We start from the raw sequence: 24,126 nt of genomic DNA, 5'->3' as shown, positions 1-24,126 counted from the left end.
CTGTCGTGAAATGTTGTTATTTAAAAAGAAACTTAATGCAATGTTTTAGGGAGAGAAATCAGGGATTATAATCAAATGTTAATGACCATAAAATCATAGGCGTTTGTTATTTTTATTACGTTATCAAACAGAGCAAAACGTAAGAAGGAAAAGCAGGATTTTCTTATAATGGGATTCTGAGATATCCTTAAAGATTGTAGTAAGCAATACCAATATTCCAATGGTAGTAATGCTTCATATTATTCTAATTTATGGGGAGGATCTTAGCAAATTTTTGAAAAATAAATTCAAAAATATGTATGGTTCGGAACTTAACACATTTATTTAAACAAAATTTAGAAACTCGATTTCAAACTTTTTGAAAACGTTGATGCATACAAATTAATGTTACATACGATTGAAATAGGTGGTGGGTCTGTAATGGATTAGAATTTTATGGTGCACGGGAGATTTTTACCAAATACACCAAAGTTTAGGAGAATTGTAAATAAAAGCACAAGGAGAACACCGAGATGATGGTGAATTAGAGATTTACTGGGAATGATGCGTAAGCAATGAGGAGACCCAATTGGATTTAGAAACGAACTTGTTAGAGAGATAAACATGAACCTGTTAGAGAGGTAAACACTGACGGACCTTTTGTCGACTGCGGTTTGAAGCGTTGTCACTGATCTGAGGTGGAAGGTTGAATTTGGGTTTGAATTTTAAGTTATTGGTTTGGGCCCAGAGTTGGAAGGAAAATGGATGGTTTTTTTTTAAAACATATGAGTACAAGTGTCAGATATATAGTTAGCCAGGTGTCATGTTTTTAGAAGAAGTTGGAGAAAACCTTCCCTTATTATATTTTGAAAGTAGTCTATCATAAATGAACTTGGTTTCAATGTTTACTTTAAAAGTATGAAAACTTTTTTTGTTTTAATTGGTTTTATTAGTATTTTTTAAGTTATATGGTATATGCTTTCATTTGGAAATATATTATATGTTAAAACTAAAAATTTCGAAGAAATATATTTTGTAACAATGTGATTTTTTTTTTAAAAGCAAACTATACACCATATAAGATATAAATAAAATAAAGTATATTAAAAATGTTGTTATTATAATTTAGTTTTGCCCATGGTGTAACAGAGAAGGTTGCTGTCGTGAAATGTTGTTATTTAAAAAGAAACTTAATGCAATGTTTTAGGGAGAGAAATCAGGGATTATAATCAAATGTTAATGACCATAAAATCATAGGCGTTTGTTATTTTTATTACGTTATCAAACAGAGCAAAACGTAAGAAGGAAAAGCAGGATTTTCTTATAATGGGATTCTGAGATATCCTTAAAGATTGTAGTAAGCAATACCAATATTCCAATGGTAGTAATGCTTCATATTATTCTAATTTATGGGGAGGATCTTAGCAAATTTTTGAAAAATAAATTCAAAAATATGTATGGTTCGGAACTTAACACATTTATTTAAACAAAATTTAGAAACTCGATTTCAAACTTTTTGAAAACGTTGATGCATACAAATTAATGTTACATACGATTGAAATAGGTGGTGGGTCTGTAATGGATTAGAATTTTATGGTGCACGGGAGATTTTTACCAAATACACCAAAGTTTAGGAGAATTGTAAATAAAAGCACAAGGAGAACACCGAGATGATGGTGAATTAGAGATTTACTGGGAATGATGCGTAAGCAATGAGGAGACCCAATTGGATTTAGAAACGAACTTGTTAGAGAGATAAACATGAACCTGTTAGAGAGGTAAACACTGACGGACCTTTTGTCGACTGCGGTTTGAAGCGTTGTCACTGATCTGAGGTGGAAGGTTGAATTTGGGTTTGAATTTTAAGTTATTGGTTTGGGCCCAGAGTTGGAAGGAAAATGGATGGTTTTTTTTTAAAACATATGAGTACAAGTGTCAGATATATAGTTAGCCAGGTGTCATGTTTTTAGAAGAAGTTGGAGAAAACCTTCCCTTATTATATAAGATATATATATACTAGAAGTCATTCCGTGCTACGCACGGATTTACCTTACATTTTTTTTGAATTTTAGTAATTTGGATATTATAGTTCTTTTATTTGTTTAGTCAGCAATTGTTATTTTAATGATTTTTAAAACATACTGATCATTTCAATATTTGTTGGGTTCTTTTGTTTAGTGTTACTTAAATTTTTCTTTTATATGTAGTATTAGAGTATTTCAACATGTAGAGAAATTTTTGATTACATAGTAGTGTGTTTATGGTTTTTTCTCCCTTTAGACTTTCAAGACATATTAAGCATTCTCCATCTTTTTATTTTCTTTCTTGCGTTTGCACAAATTATATTACCACTGACATCTACAAAAACATGAAAATTTTGGAAAATAACTTACATGAATACAATCTAAATATGAAATTTAGGTAAACAACAATGAACTTAATATATATATTTTACCAGCTAATTTTTGGTGAGGTAAAAAATTCAATCACATCCCTCAATATAATTTATTCTTTATACATTCTAATACAAATTAAAATTGTTTTTACGAAATTTTAATAATGAAAATGAATCCAAGTAAATAAAGTTATAAAAAATTACTCTAAGTTTTGGTGTAGTATAAAAATGCAATAGTTTTGTTCCATCGCCGAAATGATTTTTTAGATCTGTCTTTTTAGCTTTATCATAAATGCAATTGAATAAAACAAATATTTATTTTCTCGTAGCTACTTAGAAAAAAAAACCACAGAATATTATAATATCAAATGTCATAATAAGAAAGTGTCTTAGGAAGTAAAATATTATATGTGAAAGTGGAAAATGTTATGAGAATGTTTGTTGATCTTTTATTTTTTAGATGGTTAATCTAAAGCTATTTGATACTAAGATTCCTAAAAAATGATACCAATATACAATTAGCATATATTACTCACAAGTCACAACTATAGAAGTCAAATTAATTAATATAGAAAAATGCAACTCATATCATGCTATGATATAAAAAGACATCACAATCTTAACAACATGATTTTTTAAGCATATGATAGTAACATCACAAACTAAATTTACAATGGAGAGACTCATATGCATCATCTTATAAGAAGAAGTTTTAGTCTACTTTATACACTTTTAATTATAATATAGCAAAATTAAAATGCTACTAATAATCTTAATATAGCGATAATAATGCACTATTATAGAGAGACAAATAATAGCAAAGGAAAAAATTCTATTGTATGTGCACCCTCTAAGATGGCACCGACAAAGACAACATTTACTAAATCGCTATCGAAACAAAATGAATCCAAGTAAATAAAGTTATAAAAAATTACCCTAAGTTTTGGTGTAGTATAAAAATGCAATAGTTTTGTTCCATCGCCGAAATGATTTTTTAGATCTGTCTTTTTAGCTTTATCATAAATGCAATTGAATAAAACAAATATTTATTTTCTCGTAGCTACTTAGAAGAAAAACCACATAATATTATAATATCAAATGTCATAATAAGAAAGTGTCTTAGGAAGTAAAATATTATATGTGAAAGTGGAAAATGTTATGAGAATGTTTGTTGATCTTTTATTTTTTAGATGGTTAATCTAAAGCTATTTGATACTAAGATTCCTAAAAAATGATACCAATATACAATTAGCATATATTACTCACAAGTCACAACTATAGAAGTCAAATTAATTAATATAGAAAAATGCAACTCATATCATACTATGATATAAAAAGACATCACAATCTTAACAACATGATTTTTTAAGCATATGATAGTAACATCACAAACTAAATTTACAATGGAGAGACTCATATGCATCGTCTTATAAGAAGAAGTTTTAGTCTACTTTATACACTTTTAATTATAATATAGCAAAATTAAAATGCTACTAATAATGTTAATATAGCGATAATAATGCACTATTATAGAGAGACAAATAATAGCAAAGGAAAAAATGCTATTGTATGTGCACCCTCTAAGATGGCACCGACAAAGACAACATTTACTAAATCGCTATCGAAACAAAATGAATCCAAGTAAATAAAGTTATAAAAAATTACTCTAAGTTTTGGTGTAGTATAAAAATGCAATAGTTTTGTTCCATCGCGGAAATGATTTTTTAGATCTGTCTTTTTAGCTTTATCATAAATGAAATTGAATTAAACAAATATTTATTTTCTCGTAGCTACTTAGAAGAAAAACCACAGAATATTATAATATCAAATGTCATAATAAGAAAGTGTCTTAGGAAGTAAAATATTATATGTGAAAGTGGAAAATGTTATGAGAATGTTTGTTGATCTTTTATTTTTTAGATGGTTAATCTAAAGCTATTTGATACTAAGATTCCTAAAAAATGATACCAATATACAATTAGCATATATTACTCACAAGTCACAACTATAGAAGTCAAATTAGTTAATATAGAAAAATGCAACTCATATCATGCTATGATATAAAAAGACATCACAATCTTAACAACATGATTTTTTAAGCATATGATAGTAACATCACAAACTAAATTTACAATGGAGAGACTCATATGCATCGTCTTATAAGAGGAAGTTTTAGTCTACTTTATACACTTTTAATTATAATATAGCAAAATTAAAATGCTACTAATAATGTTAATATAGCGATAATAATGCACTATTATAGAGAGACAAATAATAGCAAAGGAAAAAATGCTATTGTATGTGCACCCTCTAAGATGGCACCGACAAAGACAACATTTACTAAATCGCTATCGAAACGAAATGATAGCATTTTTTCGTGTGCTAAAAATACGCATATATCTTGTAGTGATGTTGAACATATTAAATCATGATAGTTCATTTTTTCATGATGTAGTATTAATATAACCAACAAACACGACAACCCTAGAGTAAATATAAAATATGGTTCAAGGCCCGGACCGAGGCCCAACCCATAGGGTAAGAAAATGAAGCCAAGCATTATGACATCAAATTTTTTGGAGCATACTTTAGACCAAAAGTTTTTTTTTTCTTTTATGTAGAAAAAAACAAAATTATAAGTTCAGTTATTATTAGATTTTTTTTATAAGTTCAATTTTTATATAAGAAAACATATATTTTCATGTAGATATATCCAATTTGTATAAATATTTAAATGAATATGAAAACATTGAAAAGACAAAAAAATGTGAGCAAGCAAAACGAACATATTTCGGTTCATGGACTTAGAAACTATCTTATGAAAATAATTTTTTATATTACTATTCTTATTATTTTATTACGATAATGAAAATGGTTTCTTAAAAACAAATTGGCATAGGTCATCCAAAATTGCCGGACCGGTCCATGGAGATTAGGAAATACATACATAAACACTCTAATGAATAAGTAAATTTGTCAAACATTCTAACATTATATTTTTCTGATGTATTTTTAATGCAAACAATAAACATGATAACCTGCAAAAAAATATTTAAAATTATTCAAGAATACCTATTGAAAAATGGAAAATATATAAAAATAATATAATTCTTCATAGGAACCTAATGACTGAAATTAAATAATCATAACTGAAAAAATCTCTTAAAATGAGAGCAATTAGGGACTCAAATTTAATTTTATGGAAAACTGATTGAATTCTAATATTATGGAAAACAAATTGGTAATATCTAATGGGGAATAAATAAGTAAACAATTATCAAATTACTTACATAAAACATCCCACCATTAGAATATATAGGATTAAACTCCAGAAACTAAACCCAGTAATGGATACTCAGAAATTAAAATTTGACTCAAAAATTTATGAATTTATAAGAGAATTTTGAGAACACGTAAACATCTACAATCTAACATAATTTAGATTCCTTTCTTGCTTATGAATCATTTATAAGATTGAAACCCATAAATAATTTTTTTACATAATTTAGAATCCGTTCTTGCCGTGAATCTACATAAGATTGAAACATATTTTTATAATGTCAAAATAACCTATAATCAGATTGTTCCTAGGATGAAACCACAAACTGATAAATGGTGGGTTTAGATTAGAAGAGTCTAATTGAAGAAGGGAAGAAGGAAATGTTAAGAGTTTTTAATTTTTTTTGTTTTATGGGGTTTTAGTGAATTAGGTCCAAAGTATAAATGAATTTAGTTAATTAGGTCCAAACAACAAAAATGTACAGGTGTTAGATAGATAATAGGCCAAGTGTCATCTTCTTAGCAAAAGTTGAGAAAAACCTTCTATATATGTTTTCTACTCCTACACCGGAATTCTTGAGAACTGATAATATATAACCTTCTTGTTGAATGTCATGGAAGATAAGAAGCTGCAGAGTAATCTAGGGAATGTAAATCCATGTATTCTTTAGAATAGTTTGCAGAACAGGAATCTGATAAGAAAGTGAGTTACAATTCTCTCTTTTTATTCTTTGTAACAGAGCTGATGTAGTACTTTTGGTATCAGTCTTCTCAGAAGATATTTCGTTTTACACGAAAGTATGATCCATGATTGTTGCATAAATAAAGAAACCCTCCTTGGAAACTATTAAGCATGAAAACAGCGAAATACATTGTTTATATTCAACATTGACTTAGCTATCACGTAACCAGACTAGGCTTTCTTTTTGTTTTAAGTTCATAATTTTCAACACTATTCTTTTTAAGGTCTTTATCTTCTTTGGAAGTTGAGGAACTTAATACCATAGGCGAAAACAAAGACAAAGAGCAGAATCCAGGCGATGTGGACTACGGCAACAACTGGTAAGAAGTCATGTTCGAACCCGAATCCTTCTTTGAGCAATATTTTGAGATCTATGTCTCCTATTCCAGTGATGTGCACCACTGAATCCTTGTCTCCTACTTGAGATGTGATGAGTCCGTACAATGTCCAAGCCACAGGTGTTGCCCAGTAGTACCATCTCCACCATAATGGTATTTGCTACATATTAATCCAAACAAAAACTTTAAACTCTTAAAATTTTTTTGTTGATATTATCAAATGTAAGTTGCTTAATTAATTTACCGGTCTGGGGATGAGGAAACCGGAGAAGAGATTCCAGAGACTAAGGAAGAAGGACATGCAGATTCCAGCAATCTGATAGTTTGGTGTCAAGGCCATAAGCATCATACCGTATAGCGTAAAGTAGATGAAGCTTGTCAACATATAGTAGTAGAACCACAAGAATTTGGTCACAGTCCAATCACATCCGATCATTGAGTAAAGGATTAGCGTGTAAACTCCGGTTTGTATCGTGTTGTACATGATCTCCACTGCTACCTACACCATTTTAAAATTCATTTTGGTTTGATTTCTGATTGTTGTCAAACTATATTGAAGAAAAGTATTATAACTATTTTAACCTGTGATATTGCATAGGGAATGGCAGAGTACATTCCAGCTGCTTTTTCGCGGTAAAACACCGTTCGCTCAATGGCAATTGCGGGTTGGACTGTTGCAGCGTTGGTGGCACCAAGAAACAATACAGCAGCGTACATGGCTCCAAAGAAATTATTCAAGTCTTGTTCGTTCTCTCTGTTTTGGTTTTGTTTTTTTTGGATGAATACGTCACGTTTCGATAAAATGATGATTTAATAATGTAATAGAGAAAAGGAAAGAAAAAAGAAGTCTTACATTTTTGTTCCTATTTGCCAGAAAATTTGACCAAACAAAACACCAATGACTACTGTCATGAGAAACCGGATAGCATTGTAGTGAGGATGTCTCCAATAGGACCAGTACTGTTTCCAGAAGCAAGCTTTGGTTTGAGTAGAAAACGGTTGCGCATACTTGGTTCGGAAGTAGAGATCCTTTGATCCATGTGGTGGTGTACTGAGCTCTTTGATGAGTTCTTGATTTCTCCTGAGGTAAGCATAAGAGTTTATATATAAAAATACAGTGTAATACTCTTGTTTACTAGTAGCATTTTTCTTGAACATACCGATAAAGAGAGGAGTTGGCGAATATTTGAGAAAAGTCCAATCTCATTTGTGACTCCATTGAAGGAGTTGTAACGTCAAGCATCCACGTTGCGGGATTGTATCCGTTTTCAATCTTTGGAACCCCTTCAATAGCCTGCAAGTAATGTTCTCGATACAGTTACTTCAATGATATATATCTACGATCAAGATATGTAATTTTTTTTTTTTTTCATTCACCTCAAAGTATTCAACAAGTTTATGTGAGTGATGCCCTAAACTTCCAGCATATATAACTTGGCCTCCTCTTTTCATCAACAGAAGCTACATTAACCAAAGATTATTTGTTAAAATTATTATGTTTCTTGGACAAAAAGTGGATATTTTTGGAGGCAAACCTCATCGAAGGATTCAAAAATGTCGATGCGAGGCTGGTGAATTGTACAAACAACAGTTCTCCCTGTATCTACGGTATTCCTAACAGTACGCATAACAATGGCGGCAGCTCTTGCATCAAGACCAGAAGTTGGCTCGTCCATGAAGATTATAGACGGGTTAGCTACCAATTCAACTGCAATAGTAAGCCTTTTCCTCTGTTCAGTTGAAAGGCCATCAACTCCAGGAAGGCCAACTATACAGTTTCTAATGGGTTTGAGCTCAACCAGCTCCATCACTTCTTCAACAAACATCTATCAATCACAATAATTAGCAAAAAAAAAAAAAAGCTTACTTGGTTATTAATTAAGCCTTGCGAGTGATTATGAGAAAACAGTGAAATTTTATGTATAGTAATATACTTACCTCTCGTGTTTTGGCATCTATATCAGCTGAAAGACGAAGCCAAGCTGAATAGATGAGGGATTCATAAACAGTAACATTTGGAGAATGGATATCATTTTGTTCACAGTAACCGCTGACTCGAGCAAATGTTTCTTGGTTCTTACGATAACCAGATATGCTAATACTCCCTTCGATGTAGCCACCTGTTTTCCTACCAGCCAAGACATCCATTAATGTTGTCTTACCTGCACCACTAACACCGACCAATGCTGTCAATATGCCTGGCCTGAAAGCTCCACCAACGTCTCTTAGTAATTGAAGTCGATCGCTGTCAACTCCTTGAGCCTTCATTTCCTGCATGCAATAAGGAAAAACCAATGAAACTTAAGGCGCATTTGTAACGTAACTTGTGATATCTAAATTCTATGAGACACAGTTACTTACTGCAGGCATATCCACGTAGTAGTTCACATTGTTGAATGCTAGAGAAAGCGGTTGGAAAGGTAAAACCATTCCTCTCTTTGGACCATGACTTGAAGAACTATTGTTGAGTTCCATTACAGAACCTGCAATTTCTCAGTATAGTAAGAAGAAACAAGAAACATAATCTAGTCTGAAGCAGACAGAATAATCGAAAAAAGAAGCTGAAAATTAAAGAAGGCAAAGATCACCTTCTGTTCCTTTTTGTTTGTCTTTAACTTCTTCCTCAACTGTAGCTTTGGAGTTACCAAGAGCTGAAGATATTATTTATTTCAAGACCATGTCAGCTAGATAAATGATTCTATTCCAAAGACTAAAATAACCTGAAAACTATAAATAAGAGCACTTACGGTTCAAATACATCAAGGCTAGTATATAAAAGAGATTGAACAACAAAGAAAACCCAAGTAGCGCCACAATACTGATCCAAAACCAATACGGCTCCGTGAAGAAGCCCCGGCTCTTAAGTAGGACCTCTCCAACAGTTTTCGCGTTAATGCTTGTATCATAGTTTGGCTGCATCATGTAACAGAACAGATTTTTTAATCAAAATTGGCAAAGAGTAGTCAACAAGAGAAGGATTTTGTAAAATCTTACACTGCTCCATCGCTCATCAAGAAATTCATTCATAACAATAGCGGTTTGTCCATACATCATAGGGGACAAATAATAGGCCCAAGTCATCCACGGCTGGATATCATCTGTGAATCAAAGTATATAAATCATGTTTTCACTTCATAATCTCATAGACAGTTTCCGCAAAATGATACTAAAAGACACTACCTCATTAGGAAATGGGACTAGTTTGATTATATAGCTCAAGCATATTTTATATGGTCCATCATAAGTTATGGGACATGTTTAACGTATGCTTCCAAATATTTTACTAATTTTTTTCTTTTTAAATCTTTGGAGTATATAATGGGGTCAATACCTTTAGCAATAATGAAGCCTCCAAGAGTAAATACAATTAGCAATGTGAAGGTCGCGATTGAGTTAGAGATTACTTCTGTTCTTCCAATGGCTCCAAGGAATCTAAATAAAGAAAGAGCCATCTGATTCACACAGAAGTATGCCAACAACTGCCGAAAAAACCTAATTGCAAAGTTTGGTTAGTTCAAGAAAATGAAAATAAGAAGCATATAAAGAAAAGTTCTTTAGTGATCTTCATGATCACTAGAAGCAAAATCTAATTAATGTACCTTGCAGCAGAAGGAGCAAAACCAATGGTATAATATGTAAGACCGATCCATATTCCTGATTCGATAAGAGATAAGGGAATCTTTAGAAGCCAAGCTGGTAAGGCGAAAGCCCATGGAGGATAGAACAAGAAGTCCCTCTGCTTGTAAAAAACTGGGAGCCTCATCACAGTAAATGCTAGTTCAGCTAGTCCATTAAACATTACATTAACCAAGCTGAAAAAAAGAGCACCGTAAAAATTTTGACCATCTCGCACCGTGCCTACATGCATTTCTGTCCTGAGATAGACCGTCATGGTAATCAAAGACATGATGGTTATCTGGACAGTCTTAAACACGTACACAAATGAGTTGCGTTTCATAAGTAGCCATTCTCTATCAAAGCATGCTTTGAATAGCTCCCAGTTTGATATACCATACTTTTGTGTGACTAGTGCAGCAGAATGGGTTTTAGCTTTATCATAGGGAACCCTGAATTCTGAAGTGAGTTGTTGCCCGGTGTGAAAAGAGTTAAAACCGCTTGAGAAATCACTCACGGAGACATAGCTGTAAGGTTGTTCTTTCCTGTTCCAATATTGTTCTTGGTCCTTCTTAGATGTAACTTCTTGCAAGAAATCTGCAACCCCTTTCCTTTCAGGACATTGGAAACCCATGTACTCAAAGAACTCAAGAACGTTGTCCCGTGAGCCCTGGTAGACAATTTGTCCCTCGGAGAGTAAGATAATGTCGTCGAAAAGCTCAAAAGTCTCTGGTGCAGGTTGTAGAAGTGAAATAATCATTGTGACATCCGATATATGTACTAGTTGCCTCATGAACTTGCAGATTTGGAATGTTGTTGAACTGTCCAATCCTGTTGATATTTCATCCATGAAAAGAGCTTTTGCCGGTCCTACCAACATTTCTCCTGCTCAATTAAGATTAAGTGTCATCCAATTTTATGAACACGTCTACGATGTTACTGTACTGAATCAAGAATATATCAATGTGAACGTTTGTAATTATAATTAAAGTTTTACCTGTTGTTAGACGCTTTCGCTGTCCACCAGAAACACCTCGTCTCATTACGTCTCCGACAAGTATGTCAGCACATATGTCTAGACCAAGTATCTGTCAAGTGACAATAACCAGTTATAAGCTCAAAATATATTTCATTCACTTTGTTATAGAAAGCACAAGTAAAGTACCTTAAGTACATAATCTGTAACCAAACTAGTTTCTTGCCCTGATATCGCAATAGATTTCATAAATGCATCAATTTTGGGGTCTGGCTTTATTCCCTCTTCTCTCTCCCTCCTTGAGAGCTCAGCCATCAACTGGTACCGTGTCCCAACACCTAGACATCGTCCCGAAAAATCCAGTGTCTCTCTCACCGTCATTTCCCCAAAGTGAAGGTCATGTTGACTAATGTAGGCACACGTCTTTTGAGGAACAAACTCGTGGAACTCATGACCGCAATAAGTTATCCTTCCGGACATCTGTTTGCCATTTCCAGGTTAGACGATAATAAGAATCGGAAAGGTTCATCTCAGTCAGGAGTTCTAGGTACAAACCTGGAGGATATCATCGAGCTTCCCAGCCAAAGCTTGTAACAAAGTTGTTTTCCCTGAACTTGGTGGACCAAGTAATAAGGCCATCCTGGAAATGTTCAACAATACTACTGTATCTCAAACTCAAATATAGCAAAGAAAGACATTCACACTTTGGTTTTGTTACCTTGATGGTTTGATAATGCCACTGATGTCTTTAAGTATCTGAATCTTCTTCTTTTTAGATGGAATGAAGTGGAAGAATCCTAGAATGCTCTAAATACATAAATTAAAACCGAAGAATTTTAAATAACATCATTTTTCATATAAATAAGAGCTTGAAAATAACATCATAAGTTTCATAATTCAATTTGGACCTCGGAAGTTGAGAGATCTTATTAGTGAAACTTAGATCTTATTTTCTCAACAAAAACAAAACAACACAACCCAATGGATATAAAACAAGTCGAACCTCCATTGTATTTAAGGTGACGTTGAAGAGAGTTGGAAGCGCTCTACTAGCACTACACACATCTCCTTCCACTGAAAGATTCTCATACCTCACTTCAATTTTCGGAACCTGGATTCCAACTCTGTTTTCGACAAAAAAAAATCCAAATTTTTCAGCCAAAAAATTATAAATAAAAGGTTTGTCTAATTTTTTAGTTATATTTTTTGTAGCCAAAAAATTATAAATAAAAGGTTTGTCTAACTTTTTTGTTATTTTTTGTTATCATACGTACCTGTCTATTCTTTCTCTCAATCCACGTAGAAACTTTTCATTGTCTTCTTCAACAACACTCAAAATCATTTCCATAAGTTGTTTCTTCTCCTTAGGTCCGAGCCTCATGAGGTCAACATCCTCCACCTCAATCTCACCATTGACCGTCGTTTGTGGCAACATGCCTTTACGTAGCCGATCAAAGGTTGGCAATCGCTCAATCGCGGCCCACCGGAGTTCAACGTCATCTTCCTCACGTCGTTCGCTCTTCCCAAACACCTCGTCCCCCTGAGATACAAAAACATCTCTAAAGCTTTTGGAAGCTCCTACCGAACTCCGGCGACTGGTCGAGGCCAAACTCACTCTCCCGCTCATTGTTCCGACCGGATCTTCATCTCGTCCTATCATCGCCGCCACTGCCAAGAAGTCGTCCGGTTTGAATTACAAAGAAGGAGACGGATATGCAAGTGGAGATTTTTGATAGTCCGCTATCATTTAAAGAAAGAGTGAAACTTGGAGGTGAGAGAAGAGGCGGGATAAAAAGTCTTTTGAACAATGAATACACACGTACGTAGAATAGAACAATATAATAAATTATGTATATAAAATTACAAAAAGGTCTAATATATCAAAAAAAATTGCAAATTTTAGAAGAAAAAAGTGTGAGATTGTGGTTTCAGACGAGATTGAAAAAAAATCTATGCAGGATAATTTTAACTTGTTTTAAAGGGTGCCATAACAGTTTCTTAAGCGTAAAATTATCGACTTCGATATAATTTAGTTACTCCATATAGTTATTCTAATAATAATTAGAAGCAATAGTAATAGATAACGCAGCCCAAGCAAGGGAGTTTCATCACATGGACTATTCAAACTTCAAAGCATTTGGCTATTCCCATGCCAATCAATTAATACAACAGTAATGATGAGTACCATCATAACCATAATCATTAATACTAGTATGTACTTAGTACTACTAATCATCGAACTCAAAGCATTACAAGAATATATTGAGTCCCCAAAATAAGAAAAATTGCAGCAGAACAGCCATGTGCACGTACGACAAATTTGGTATCATTACTTTTCTTGTCTTGTCTTAAATCGGTTAATCGTGTTGTCATGCACTAAAGTCATCGAACAGATTTTGAAAAACTCACAAGTCACAACCTTATTTTTGAAAGAATTATACTAAACCAAATCACGGCAGGAAATTAGAAATTTTACCTCTGTATTTATTTTATTTTATCACATGTATGATGTATGTATAGCGGCACATACGACGAAGTACTTTTTTCTTTTTTAATTTGATCAAATTGAAGAAGTACTTTTTATTACTTCGCTCTACGTATTAAGGCGTAGAGTGAAGAGTGTCATTTACTTTCGACATTTATATAAAAATGAAACGGTTGGATCACTTCACTTCGTACGTTAAAACTCAAACCATGCACATTTTTCAGATTTGACCTGTCTAAACTTCAAAACTTTCATTGCACGGTATAGATATAGGATACTATTGATCACGTTCTGATGGTTTCCCCAACTATAATCATTAATAGTTCTGATAATGTCTTTTTGTGGAAGATACTCGACCGAGCTGAATTACAAAGGAAAATGAAGAGAGAAAGCTAATGATTCGATAAAAGTTGGATAGAAAAAGTTGTTAATTTATAGTTGTGATGATAGTCTTCATCCTACGTAATGGTCATGAAATATCCAAATTTAAATGTTGTTAAATGACCAAGAGTTAATAGCTCAACCGTTAAAGATCTCTGGCAAAAGTGTAGAGATTGCTGGTTCGAGTGAGGCTTGGGACGGGAACATATAATTTTTGGTTTTGGGTCTGAGAGAATGTATGGGTTTTGATCCATAATGTGACACCCCGGTTTCAGAGACTTGCGGAGAGGTTTAAAAGAACTGATTTGGCCATTTATATCAAAAAAGTGCATTTATCTTTTCGGTCAAGGGTTCTGAGAGAACTTCAGAGTTAAGCGTGCTTGAGCTGGAGTAGTCTCAGGACGGGTGACCTTCCGGGAATTGACTGTCGGAACTGTGCGAGTGAGGACAAAACACAGGAAAAGATCATGTGGTGATTTGTAGAGACGGTAATGATATGCTCAAATTAAACCCTAGAGCTACTCTCTCAAATTAAGAGATCACTGCAGTACTTAGGGGTCGAATTCCACGGAGACTCAAGACTTACACAATAAATTGTAGAGTTTTATGATTATGCTAAACAGAATAATTTGAATTTAAAATAAACAATTCAAAATATTAAATAAAAGCTGTGTAAATTCAGATGATCAAAAAGCTAGGCCTAGGGAATTTCTCAAGAAATTACAGATTATTAAATCAGGAAATAAATAGGATTCAAGCAATTAAGAACAGATCTAGAACTCTAAACACTTTTGTAAAACAAATCAGTTCTCACTCCAAATATTATCTAAATTTAAAACCAGAAAATCCAAATCTCTTTCCAAAATTTTAGGTAATAAATCAGCTTTAAAAACAAGTTTAGATTGTTCACAAAATCACTAAATCAAATCTTTTTGCAGAAAATAATTTTGCTCATGAAAAGGTTTGATCAGGAAAATCAATTATATTCTCATATCAATTTATTTTCCTAGGTTATTAATTCTAGATGGCCAATCAAGGATTAATAATGAAGAACAACCTATGATGAAGATCTAGAAAGATATTGAATCCTAAATAAACAAATCTAAAAATTCATAAAATCCCTGTGAAAAACCCTAAACCTAACAAGCAAACTACTCAGACATAATCAATTAAGAACAAAACATCTTTCTGAATAATAAGCAATTGAAATTAAAAAGAGTAAGAAGGAGTTCAAGAATTCTTCTCTACAAAGCAGATCCCTCTCTCTCCCAAAAGCTCTCCAAATCTCACAGGATTGCAGAAAAATAAAACTTGCTAGAAAATAACTTAATGATTTGTAAAAACCTAAAAATACTATATATACATCCTAAAACACGTCCAGGGACTTATGTTGCAATTAGAGAAGACTTTGGGCAAATTTGTAAAACTTCCAAATCTTGTTCTTTCGTCGGGTAAGCAGGAGTGTCGGTCGATGCCCATTTAAGTGGTGTCGATCGACACCATCACTCTGATCCGACTCCAAGTTGGTTTCCTTCGGTAAAATGCTCCCAAATGATCCAAATTGCTCCACATTGCTCCATCCGTGCCAAATTCCTAGATAACCTGTAAAGACTCAAAAAAAACCTAGAAACAAATCATAAGACTCAAAAAGCACACTTATATCATGGTTATAAACCGTAAAAACCATGATATATCAACTCCCCCAGACTTAGCCTTTGCTTGCCCTCAAGCAAAACAGAAACTTAGACCTGTGAAAGAGGTTTGAAAACAGGGAACTCACTCAACTGCATGATGATTCTTTATTCACACTCTTCATTTACCTGACTCAAGAACTTACTTCTTATACTTTGTCAATTGAAAAGCATCAACATTCCTTACTCAAATCCCACAATCCTCTGGAATCTCTAGTCTCACCATTGTCATCTCTTTACATAAATTAAAGCAAGTACAGGCGAGTTCTTACCTTGGTGTATCAAACAGTGGCATATGGACTCTCTTCAGGCCAAGACATTCTTCTTACATCTCCTTTCCTCTCCCTTTTCTCACTTCCAATTTTTTTCTTTTCTTATTCAAAAATCAAAGGTGTAAGCGAATACCGTGGTCATCGGTAATTTACCTACCCCTCACTTCCAAGCTTTGTGTGATCATCTGACTCAAGAGTAGAATAATGAGGTCATTGGTAATTTACCTACCTCTCTAAACTGATCAAAATCATCTCATCATTTATTCTCTTTTTTTTTTCTAAGCACTGAAGGGAAGAGAGAGGAGAGACATACTTTGAAAAATTGCACTGTCTTGTATGGCCTGAAGAAGAAGTCTAGTCCACTGTTTTCCACCTCCAAAGTAAGAGATTAAATCCGGTTAAAATCCTGATAAAAGTTGAGACAACGTTGGTTGAACTAGATATCCTTTGAATAAGGGTTTTCAGGATTGTTGATACAGCTCATAGTGATAGGCTCAAATTAATCCCTAGAGCTACTCTCTCAAACAAGAGATCACTGCAGTACTTAGGGGTCGAATTCACAGAGACTCAAGATCAAACACAATAGATTATAGAGTTTTGTAAATTATGCTAAACAAGTTAAATTGAATTAAAATAAAAGCAATGCAAATATTTAAATGAAAGTGTTGTAAATTCAGAAAATCAAAAGAGTTAAGCCTAGGGAATTTCTCATGAAATTATGAAATATTAAATCAAATAAATAATTAAGGTTCAAGCAATAAAGATCAGATCTAGAACTCTAAACTTTTGTTAAATTAAATCAGTTCTCACTGCAAATAATATCTAAATTTAAAACCAGAAAATCCAAATCTCTTTGTAAAATTCCAAGTTAAAAATCAGCTTTAAGAACAGGTTTAGATAAGTTCACAGAATTATTAATTCAAATCTCTTTGTAAGAAACAATTATGTTCATCAATGGTTTAATCAGGAAAACAATTATATTCCCATATCAATTTATTTCCCTAAGATAACAATTCTAGGTGATCAATCAAGAATTATTGTGAAGAACAACCAAGGATGAAGATCATAAAAGATTAAGTACCCTAAAAATCACAGATCTAATAAACCATAAAAACCCTATGAAAAACTCTAAACCTAACAAGCAAATTAATCAGACATGTTAAATAAAGAACAAATCATAATTCTGAATAACATGCAATAGATATTGAAAAGTAAAAGAGGGAGTTCAAGAAATCTTCTCTCTACAAAGAATTCAGATCTATCTCTCCCAAAAGCTCTCAATATTCCTTTCTCTCAAAAACTGCTAGAAGATAACTTAAGGGTTTCTAAAACCCAAAAACAATATATATACATCCTAAAACACGTCCAGGGGCTTATGTTGCAATTATAGAAGACTTCGGGCAAATTTGTAAAACTTCCAATTTCTTGTTCTCTCGTCGGGTAAACATGAGTGTCGATCGATGCCCTTTTAGGTGGTGTCGATCGATGCTCTGACTCTGATCCGACTCCAACTTGATTTCCTTCGGTAAAATGCTCCAAAATGATCCAAATTGTTCCATATTGCTCCATCCGTGCCAAAATCCTAGATAACCTTTAAAGACTCAAAAACAACCTAGAAACAAATCAAAAGACTCAAAAAGCACACTTATATCATGGTTAAAAACCCTAAAAACCATGATATATCAACTCCCCCAGACTTAGCCTTTGCTTGCCCTCAAGCAAAACAGAAACTTAGAACTGTGAAAGAGGTTTGACAACATAGAATTCACTCAACTGCTGGTAACTGATCTTCGCACTCTTCATCGCCTTGACTCTCAAGAACTTACTTCATATACTTTGTCAATTAAAAAGCATCAACATTCCTTACTCAAATCCCACAATCCTCTGGAATCTCTAGTCTCACCATTGCCATCTCATTACATAAATTAAAGCAAGTACAGGTGAGTTCTTACCTTGGTGTATCGAACAGTGGCATATGGACTCCCTTCAAGCCAAGACATTCTTCTTACATCTCATTTCTTCTCCCTTTTCTCACTTCCAATTTTCTTCTTTTCTTATTCTTTTTTTAGCAAAGGTGTAAGCGAATACCGGGGTCATCGGTAATTTACCTACCCCTCGCTTCCAAGCTTTGTGTGATCATTTTGACTCAAGAGTAGAATAATGAGGTCACTCGTAATTTACCTACCTCTCTAAACCGATCAAAATCATCTCATCTTTTATTCTTTCTTTTTTTTCTGATTTTTTTCTTTTTTTTTAGCACTGAAGGGAAGAGAGAGGGGAGACATACTTTGAAAAATTGCACTGTCTTGTATGGCCTGAAGAAGAAGTCTAGTCCACTGATTTCCAACCCCAAAGTAAGAGATTAAGTCCGGTTAAAATCCTGATAAAAGTTGAGACAGCACTGGTTGAACTAGATATCCTTTGAATAAGGGCTTTCAGGATTGTTGATACAGCTCATAGTCTTTCCACACTTCAGTTCTGAGGTCAAGCTTAGTCAAGAATCATTAGAGTGTTAGCCAAAGAACAAGAACCATCAGTTAGAGATCATAATTCAACAGAAATGTTTGAAAAATTTGACTCAATAAAAACAAAAATACAGTTTTTACACAAGACACAAAAACCAAGTAAGTAGTTAGTACTAACCTCCCCCAGACTTAAACAACACTGTCCCCAGTGTTATCAAGCAAGGGAAAAGTCAAAAAACAAAAACTGTGTTGAAAAGTTGAATGATAAATTGAACAGATTCTCGGGTTACCCATTCAAGGCAGCATCGATCAACGCTTTCGGCGAATGGTGAATTTGGCCGAATCTCCTTGTTAGTTGCAGTTAGTTGTGTTCATGTGTAGTTGGATCAATCCATTGATGTTAATTCTGTTAAGAAGCACTCAAACGCAAAAACAAGTTAAAAGCAACATGATAGATAAATAGTTCATAAGTTCAAACAAATTTCAAACACAAACTGACTCAAAGCAAAAATAAAAATGACTCAATCCTAAAAAGGAAAAAAGATAAAGAAAAACCATGATCAGAAGCTAGAATGTAACAGAAACATCATCATCACCATCATCAGTATCGTTAGCATCCTCAGCATCCTCATCAGAAACAGGATCAGCAGATGGTGAAGATGGCGAAGGGGACCTGCGCCTAGTACGCCTGGTAGGACGAATGCAGCCACACTAGGAAAGTCGAGCCATGTCATTCCAGATGGCACGCAAAGCAGAAACCACATAAGTCTGATGAGCTCCCTGGTCCATAGTGGCGGGATCCTGCTGTGGCTCTGGAAACTCAAATGTTGCGGTCCCAGAAGAAGAACCAAACTCAAAACCCCCAGCAGGGTTAGGAGCAGCTGCAGCATCAATAGTAGTCTGCGGAGTGCGATGGCGACGAGAAGGAGCAAAAGCAACGTAATCATGAACAGAAGGGTGAAAACGCAACTGCTCATGATCACTACCAATGGTGGTAAGATCAGGTCGTGGAAGGCGAACAAAGTGCTCTCCTGTGTCATCAATAAACCTCCACAACAAACCCAGTTTCAGCCAGTGTGCACTCCTCAAATACTGCTCATCCATAAGCTGTCTCTTAGTGACAACACTATAACCATCAGTAGGAATTTTCTTGAACTAAAGAATGGCAGTAATAAGGCTCCCCACAGCCTCTTTCTTAGCGCTAGTACCCAGAAACGGCTTGGTCTGCAGATCAACCAAGTAGTGTGCAAAAACAGCTCCAAAGTTAAGGTTCATAGGATCACGACGCTCACCAATAGACATAGAAGGAATCATGTTGCCAACACCACAACTCAAAAAGTAAAACTCTGCAGCTCTCATCTTGTTAGGCTCCATCTTACACTGAAAAGTGGTAGCAACAGCTCTAAGGACATATCTGAGTACAGGATGGCGGACCTCTGATTGAAGCATCTTCTTGGAATTGTACACACCAAGTCCTATGTAAGACCACAAAAGAGAGAGATCCTCATAGTGCTTGGGCAAAGCAACCTTCTAATAAAAACGGGTCCAACGAAATACATCACAAATATGAGCAAAAGTGATACTATGAGGCATTCCGTTAATGAAGAAATGCAATTGACCGTCTCTTGCCATTGGTGCCTGCTCATTCTCATAAGTGATCCTAACAGATGCCATGAATTGTCGCACTAAATCCGGATACAAATCATACTGTCTAGTACAGATAGTTCCCAAATCCATTTTATCAAGCAAAGCCAAGACCTCATCATGAATTCCTAACCTATGAAGAATAACAGGATCAACAAACCTTGTAGGCTCAATCTCAACTCCCAACCATGCATTGTAGAGTATTGTCTCATAATCTCCCCAAACACCCACTGGTCTATTGATAAATTCAGGCTTGCTAAGCTCAGGAAGCTTGTGTTTAGGCCATTCTCTCTCAGTTGGAATTGGTTGACCTTCTTCTTTTGGCCATGGGAACCTTGATGGAATGGGAGATGGAAGAGAGGGGTCAGGTAAGATGGTGGGGACCGTCGTCGAACGTCGTGGAGGCTGGGGAAGGCTCGCCGGAGCTGGCGGAGGCGAACAGCGGCCGGATTGACGAGGTCGTCGAGTTGAAGAGGAAGCTTCGCCGTCGTGTTTTCGAGTCCTCTTGTTGGATTCCATCACTCCAAAACACGAAATTGACACTAGATCCAGGTAGAGGAGAGAAAATCGAGTGGATTAGAGCTTTGAATCACTCAAAACGGAGCTGTATCGAGAGAGTTATGAGGATTCTAGGGTTTAATCGATTTTGGGTTGAATGGAGGAAGAAGACGAAGTCTCGCGATTTTAATCATCCTTTCTCGGGATTAAGTGGTATCGACCGATGCCCATCCAAGGCAGCATCGATCGATTCTCCTTCTGTCGGACCCGGCCCATTGTCTTCCAAGCCCAGTAAGCGTAAAACCCATCAAAATCAAACCCGATTGGCCAATTTTCTCGTCTCTGTCCACAATAGTGTCGACCGATGCCCATTTACATGGTATCGGTCGATGTTAGCTCTGATCAATGATAATCAAAACTTTTCCTAAACAATGAAAACTCAAAACCAAAAATCAATATGTTAGTAATCCTAAAAGCAAAAATTCAAAAATAATTAAATACTACCAGTGGGTTGCCTCCCACTCAGCGCTTGTTTTAAGTCATTAGCTTGACTTGGCAGCCCATTAGGCAGAGGGTGCATCATCCAAACGCACAATGTGTCCGTCTGGTATCTCAGCTTTCGACCAATAGTGTTTCACCCTTTGGCCATTAACAGTGAATTTCTCTCCTTTGGTGTTCAACAACACAATAGCTCCATATGGTATGACTTCTTGAACAGTAAAAGGACCAGACAAGCGGGAACGCAGCTTTCCAGAAAACAGTTTCAAGCGGGAATTGTAAAGGAGAACCTGGTCATTTGGCTCAAATTGTCTGGAGATGATATTCTTATCATGATAAGCCTTGGTCCTCTCCTTGTACAGCTTGGAATTCTCAAATGCATGAAATCTCAGCTCATCCAACTCATTCAACTGCACTAACCTTCTCTCTGAAGCTGTCTTGGCATCAAAATTCATCAACTTAACTGTCTAGGCTGCTTTGTGCTCTAACTCCACTGGTAGATGACAGGCTTTCCCATAAAGCAGATGGAAAGGAGTTGTGCCAAGTGGTGACTTATAAGCAGTTCTATATGCCCAAAGTGCATCATCAAGCTTCATAGCCCAATCTTTCCTTGTAACACCCACTGTTTTCTCTAGAATCTCCTTAATCTGCCTATTGGAAACCTCAACTTGTCCACTGGTCTGAGGATGATATTGACTAGCCACTCTATGTTCAACACCATACTTTTTCAGTAGCTTCTCAAACACTTTATTGATAAAGTGCTTACCTCCATCACGGATGACAATTCTAGGAACTCCAAACCGCGGAAAGATAATGGTCTTAAACAGCTTAAGAACCACAGCAAAATCATTCGTTGGACTTGCAATTGCTTCAACCCACTTGGAGACATAGTCAACAGCCACTAAGATGTATTGATTCTTGTAAGAAGATGGGAATAGTCCCATAAAGTCAATGCCCCAGCAATCAAAAACTTCAACCTCAAGGATAAAGTTTTGAGGCATCTCATGCCTCTTACTAATCTGACCTTTCCACTGACAAGCATCACATCTAGAGACAAACTCATTAGCATCCTTGAACATTGTTGGCCACCAAAACCCAGCTTGTAGAACCTTAGACACTGTCTTGAAAGTAGCAAAGTGTCCAGCATAATCTGATCCATGACAGTGAAAAAGAACATTAGGAACTTCTGTCTCAGCTAGACATCTTCTGTAAACACCATCACTGCAATGCTTATACAAATAAGGCTCATCCCAATAATATCTCATTAGCTCTCTCAAGAACCTCTTCTTATGATAGCCTGTGAATTTGTCCGGTTCCACCTCTGCAGCAAGATAATTGGCAATATCAGCATACCAGGGTTGATTGGAGCTAGCCACAGCAGCTAAATCTCCATCATTTGACCAATCTGATTTGGGATTTAAAGGGTGTCGATCGATGCAACCTAGTTGGTGTAGATCGATACCATACGCATCCGAAGACAAAACCTTCGATTCTTCAGTCCGAAACCCAATATCAACAAAATAAACATGCTCTTCAGGTAGACAATCACGAATTGGGACATCATCATCAATCCTAATCCTGGATAAGTGATCAACAACACCATTCTCTATTCCCTTCTTATCCCTCACTTCAATGTCAAACTCTTGTAGAAGAAGAATCCATCTCAAAAGTCTAGGCTTAGCATCCTTCTTCTGCATTAAGTACCTTAATGCAGCATGATCAGTATGAACAATGACTTTTGAACAAACCAGATAAGATCTAAACTTCTCAAAAGCAAACATCACAGCCAACAACTCTTTCTCTGTTGTTGCATAATTTCTTTGTGCCTCATCAAGTGTCCTGCTTGCATAGTAGATTACATGAAACTTCTTATATTTTCTTTGTCCCAGCACTGCTCCCACTGCAAAGTCACTAGCATCACACATTACTTCAAAAGGAATATCCCAATCTGGTGGCTGAACAATAGGTGCACTCACAAGCTCCTGCTTAATCCTCTCAAAGGCTATGCGACATTCATCAGTGAATTCAAACTTGACATCTTTGCACAACAAAGTAGAAAGTGGTCTTGCTATCTTGCTGAAGTCTTTGATAAAACGCCTATAGAACCCTGCATGTCCAAGAAAGCTCCTCACTGCCTTCACATTCTCTGGTAGTTGAAGACTGGTCATCACCTCTATCTTAGCGCGGTCAACTTCTATTCCAGCTTCTGAAACCCTGTGGCCAAGTACTATGCCATCTCTAACCATAAAATGACATTTTTCCCAGTTAAGCACCAAATGCTTCTCTTCACACCTTGCTAGCACCTTACAGAGATTATCCAAACAGCTTTTGAATGAAGATCCATAAACTGAAAAATCATCTATGAACACGTCCATATAATCTTCAATCATATCAGTGAAGATTGACATCATGCATCTCTGAAATGTTGCAGGAGCATTACAGAGACCAAAAGGCATTCTGCGGTATGCGAAGGTACCATAGGGACAAGTGAAAGTGGTCTTCTCTTGGTCATCAGGATGAATAGGAATCTGGAAAAAGCCTGAGTAACCATCCAAAAAGCAGTAGTATGGATGATTAGCTAACTTCTCCAACATCTGGTCAATGAAAGGAAGTGGGAAGTGATCTTTCCTTGTTGCAGCATTCAGCTTCCTGTAGTCTATGCACATTCTATGACCAGTAATTGTCCTTGTAGGGATCAGCTCATTCTTGTCATTCTTTACCACTGTGACTCCATCCTTCTTAGGAACAACATGTACCGGACTAACCCAATTGCTGTCAGATATTGGATAGATGATCCCAGCATTTAGCAGCTTCATGATCTCCTTCTGGACAACATCTTGCAAATTCGGATTCAGCCTCCTGTGATGC

General features: G+C 35.3%; 1 protein-coding gene and 1 long non-coding RNA gene across 2 annotated transcripts; one reads left to right on the top strand and one right to left on the bottom strand.

The window, feature by feature from the left end:
* The first annotated feature begins 6,231 nt into the window (after nucleotides 1-6,231).
* LOC147944710 (uncharacterized) lies at nucleotides 6,232-7,599 on the top strand. Its single transcript, XR_015557680.1, has 3 exons — nucleotides 6,232-6,356; nucleotides 6,620-6,715; nucleotides 6,785-7,599. It is a non-coding gene; the product is annotated as an uncharacterized LOC147944710 (long non-coding RNA).
* Nucleotides 6,468-13,377, bottom strand: LOC104787700 (ABC transporter G family member 39-like). Its single transcript, XM_010513307.3, has 20 exons — nucleotides 12,599-13,377; nucleotides 12,328-12,448; nucleotides 12,043-12,131; nucleotides 11,880-11,964; nucleotides 11,514-11,804; nucleotides 11,346-11,436; nucleotides 10,333-11,233; nucleotides 10,065-10,225; nucleotides 9,728-9,831; nucleotides 9,481-9,646; nucleotides 9,322-9,384; nucleotides 9,095-9,216; nucleotides 8,672-9,004; nucleotides 8,269-8,559; nucleotides 8,111-8,194; nucleotides 7,894-8,027; nucleotides 7,587-7,814; nucleotides 7,316-7,487; nucleotides 6,978-7,232; nucleotides 6,468-6,893 (listed from the first exon to the last, which is right to left on the bottom strand). The coding sequence occupies exons 1-20, from the start codon at nucleotides 12,982-12,984 to the stop codon at nucleotides 6,624-6,626; spliced, it is 4,347 nt and encodes a 1,448-aa protein (XP_010511609.1). The 5' UTR covers nucleotides 12,985-13,377; the 3' UTR covers nucleotides 6,468-6,623.
* Nucleotides 13,378-24,126: the final 10,749 nt, after the last annotated feature.

This window comes from Camelina sativa, chromosome 5 (assembly GCF_030686135.1).
Source record: "Camelina sativa cultivar CO46 ecotype springtype chromosome 5, ASM3068613v1".
NCBI classification, from domain to species: Eukaryota; Viridiplantae; Streptophyta; class Magnoliopsida; order Brassicales; family Brassicaceae; genus Camelina; species Camelina sativa.
The sequence above is the reverse complement of the archived record's forward strand: the minus strand, read 5'-3'. Positions and strand labels throughout refer to the sequence as shown.

What these genes read in the sequence shown, in the direction of transcription:
- LOC104787700 (XM_010513307.3), bottom strand. Translation starts at nt 12,984, where the DNA reads ATGATAGGACGAGATGAAGATCCGGTCGGAACAATGAGCGGGAGAGTG. An exon ending in AGGCTTCATTATTGCTAAAG is followed by an intron (nt 9,832 to 10,064) that starts GTATTGACCCCA and finishes TTTGATTCACAG; the next exon opens with ATGATATCCAGCCGTGGATG. An exon ending in TAGATGCCAAAACACGAGAG is followed by an intron (nt 8,560 to 8,671) that starts GTAAGTATATTA and finishes TGTGATTGATAG; the next exon opens with ATGTTTGTTGAAGAAGTGAT.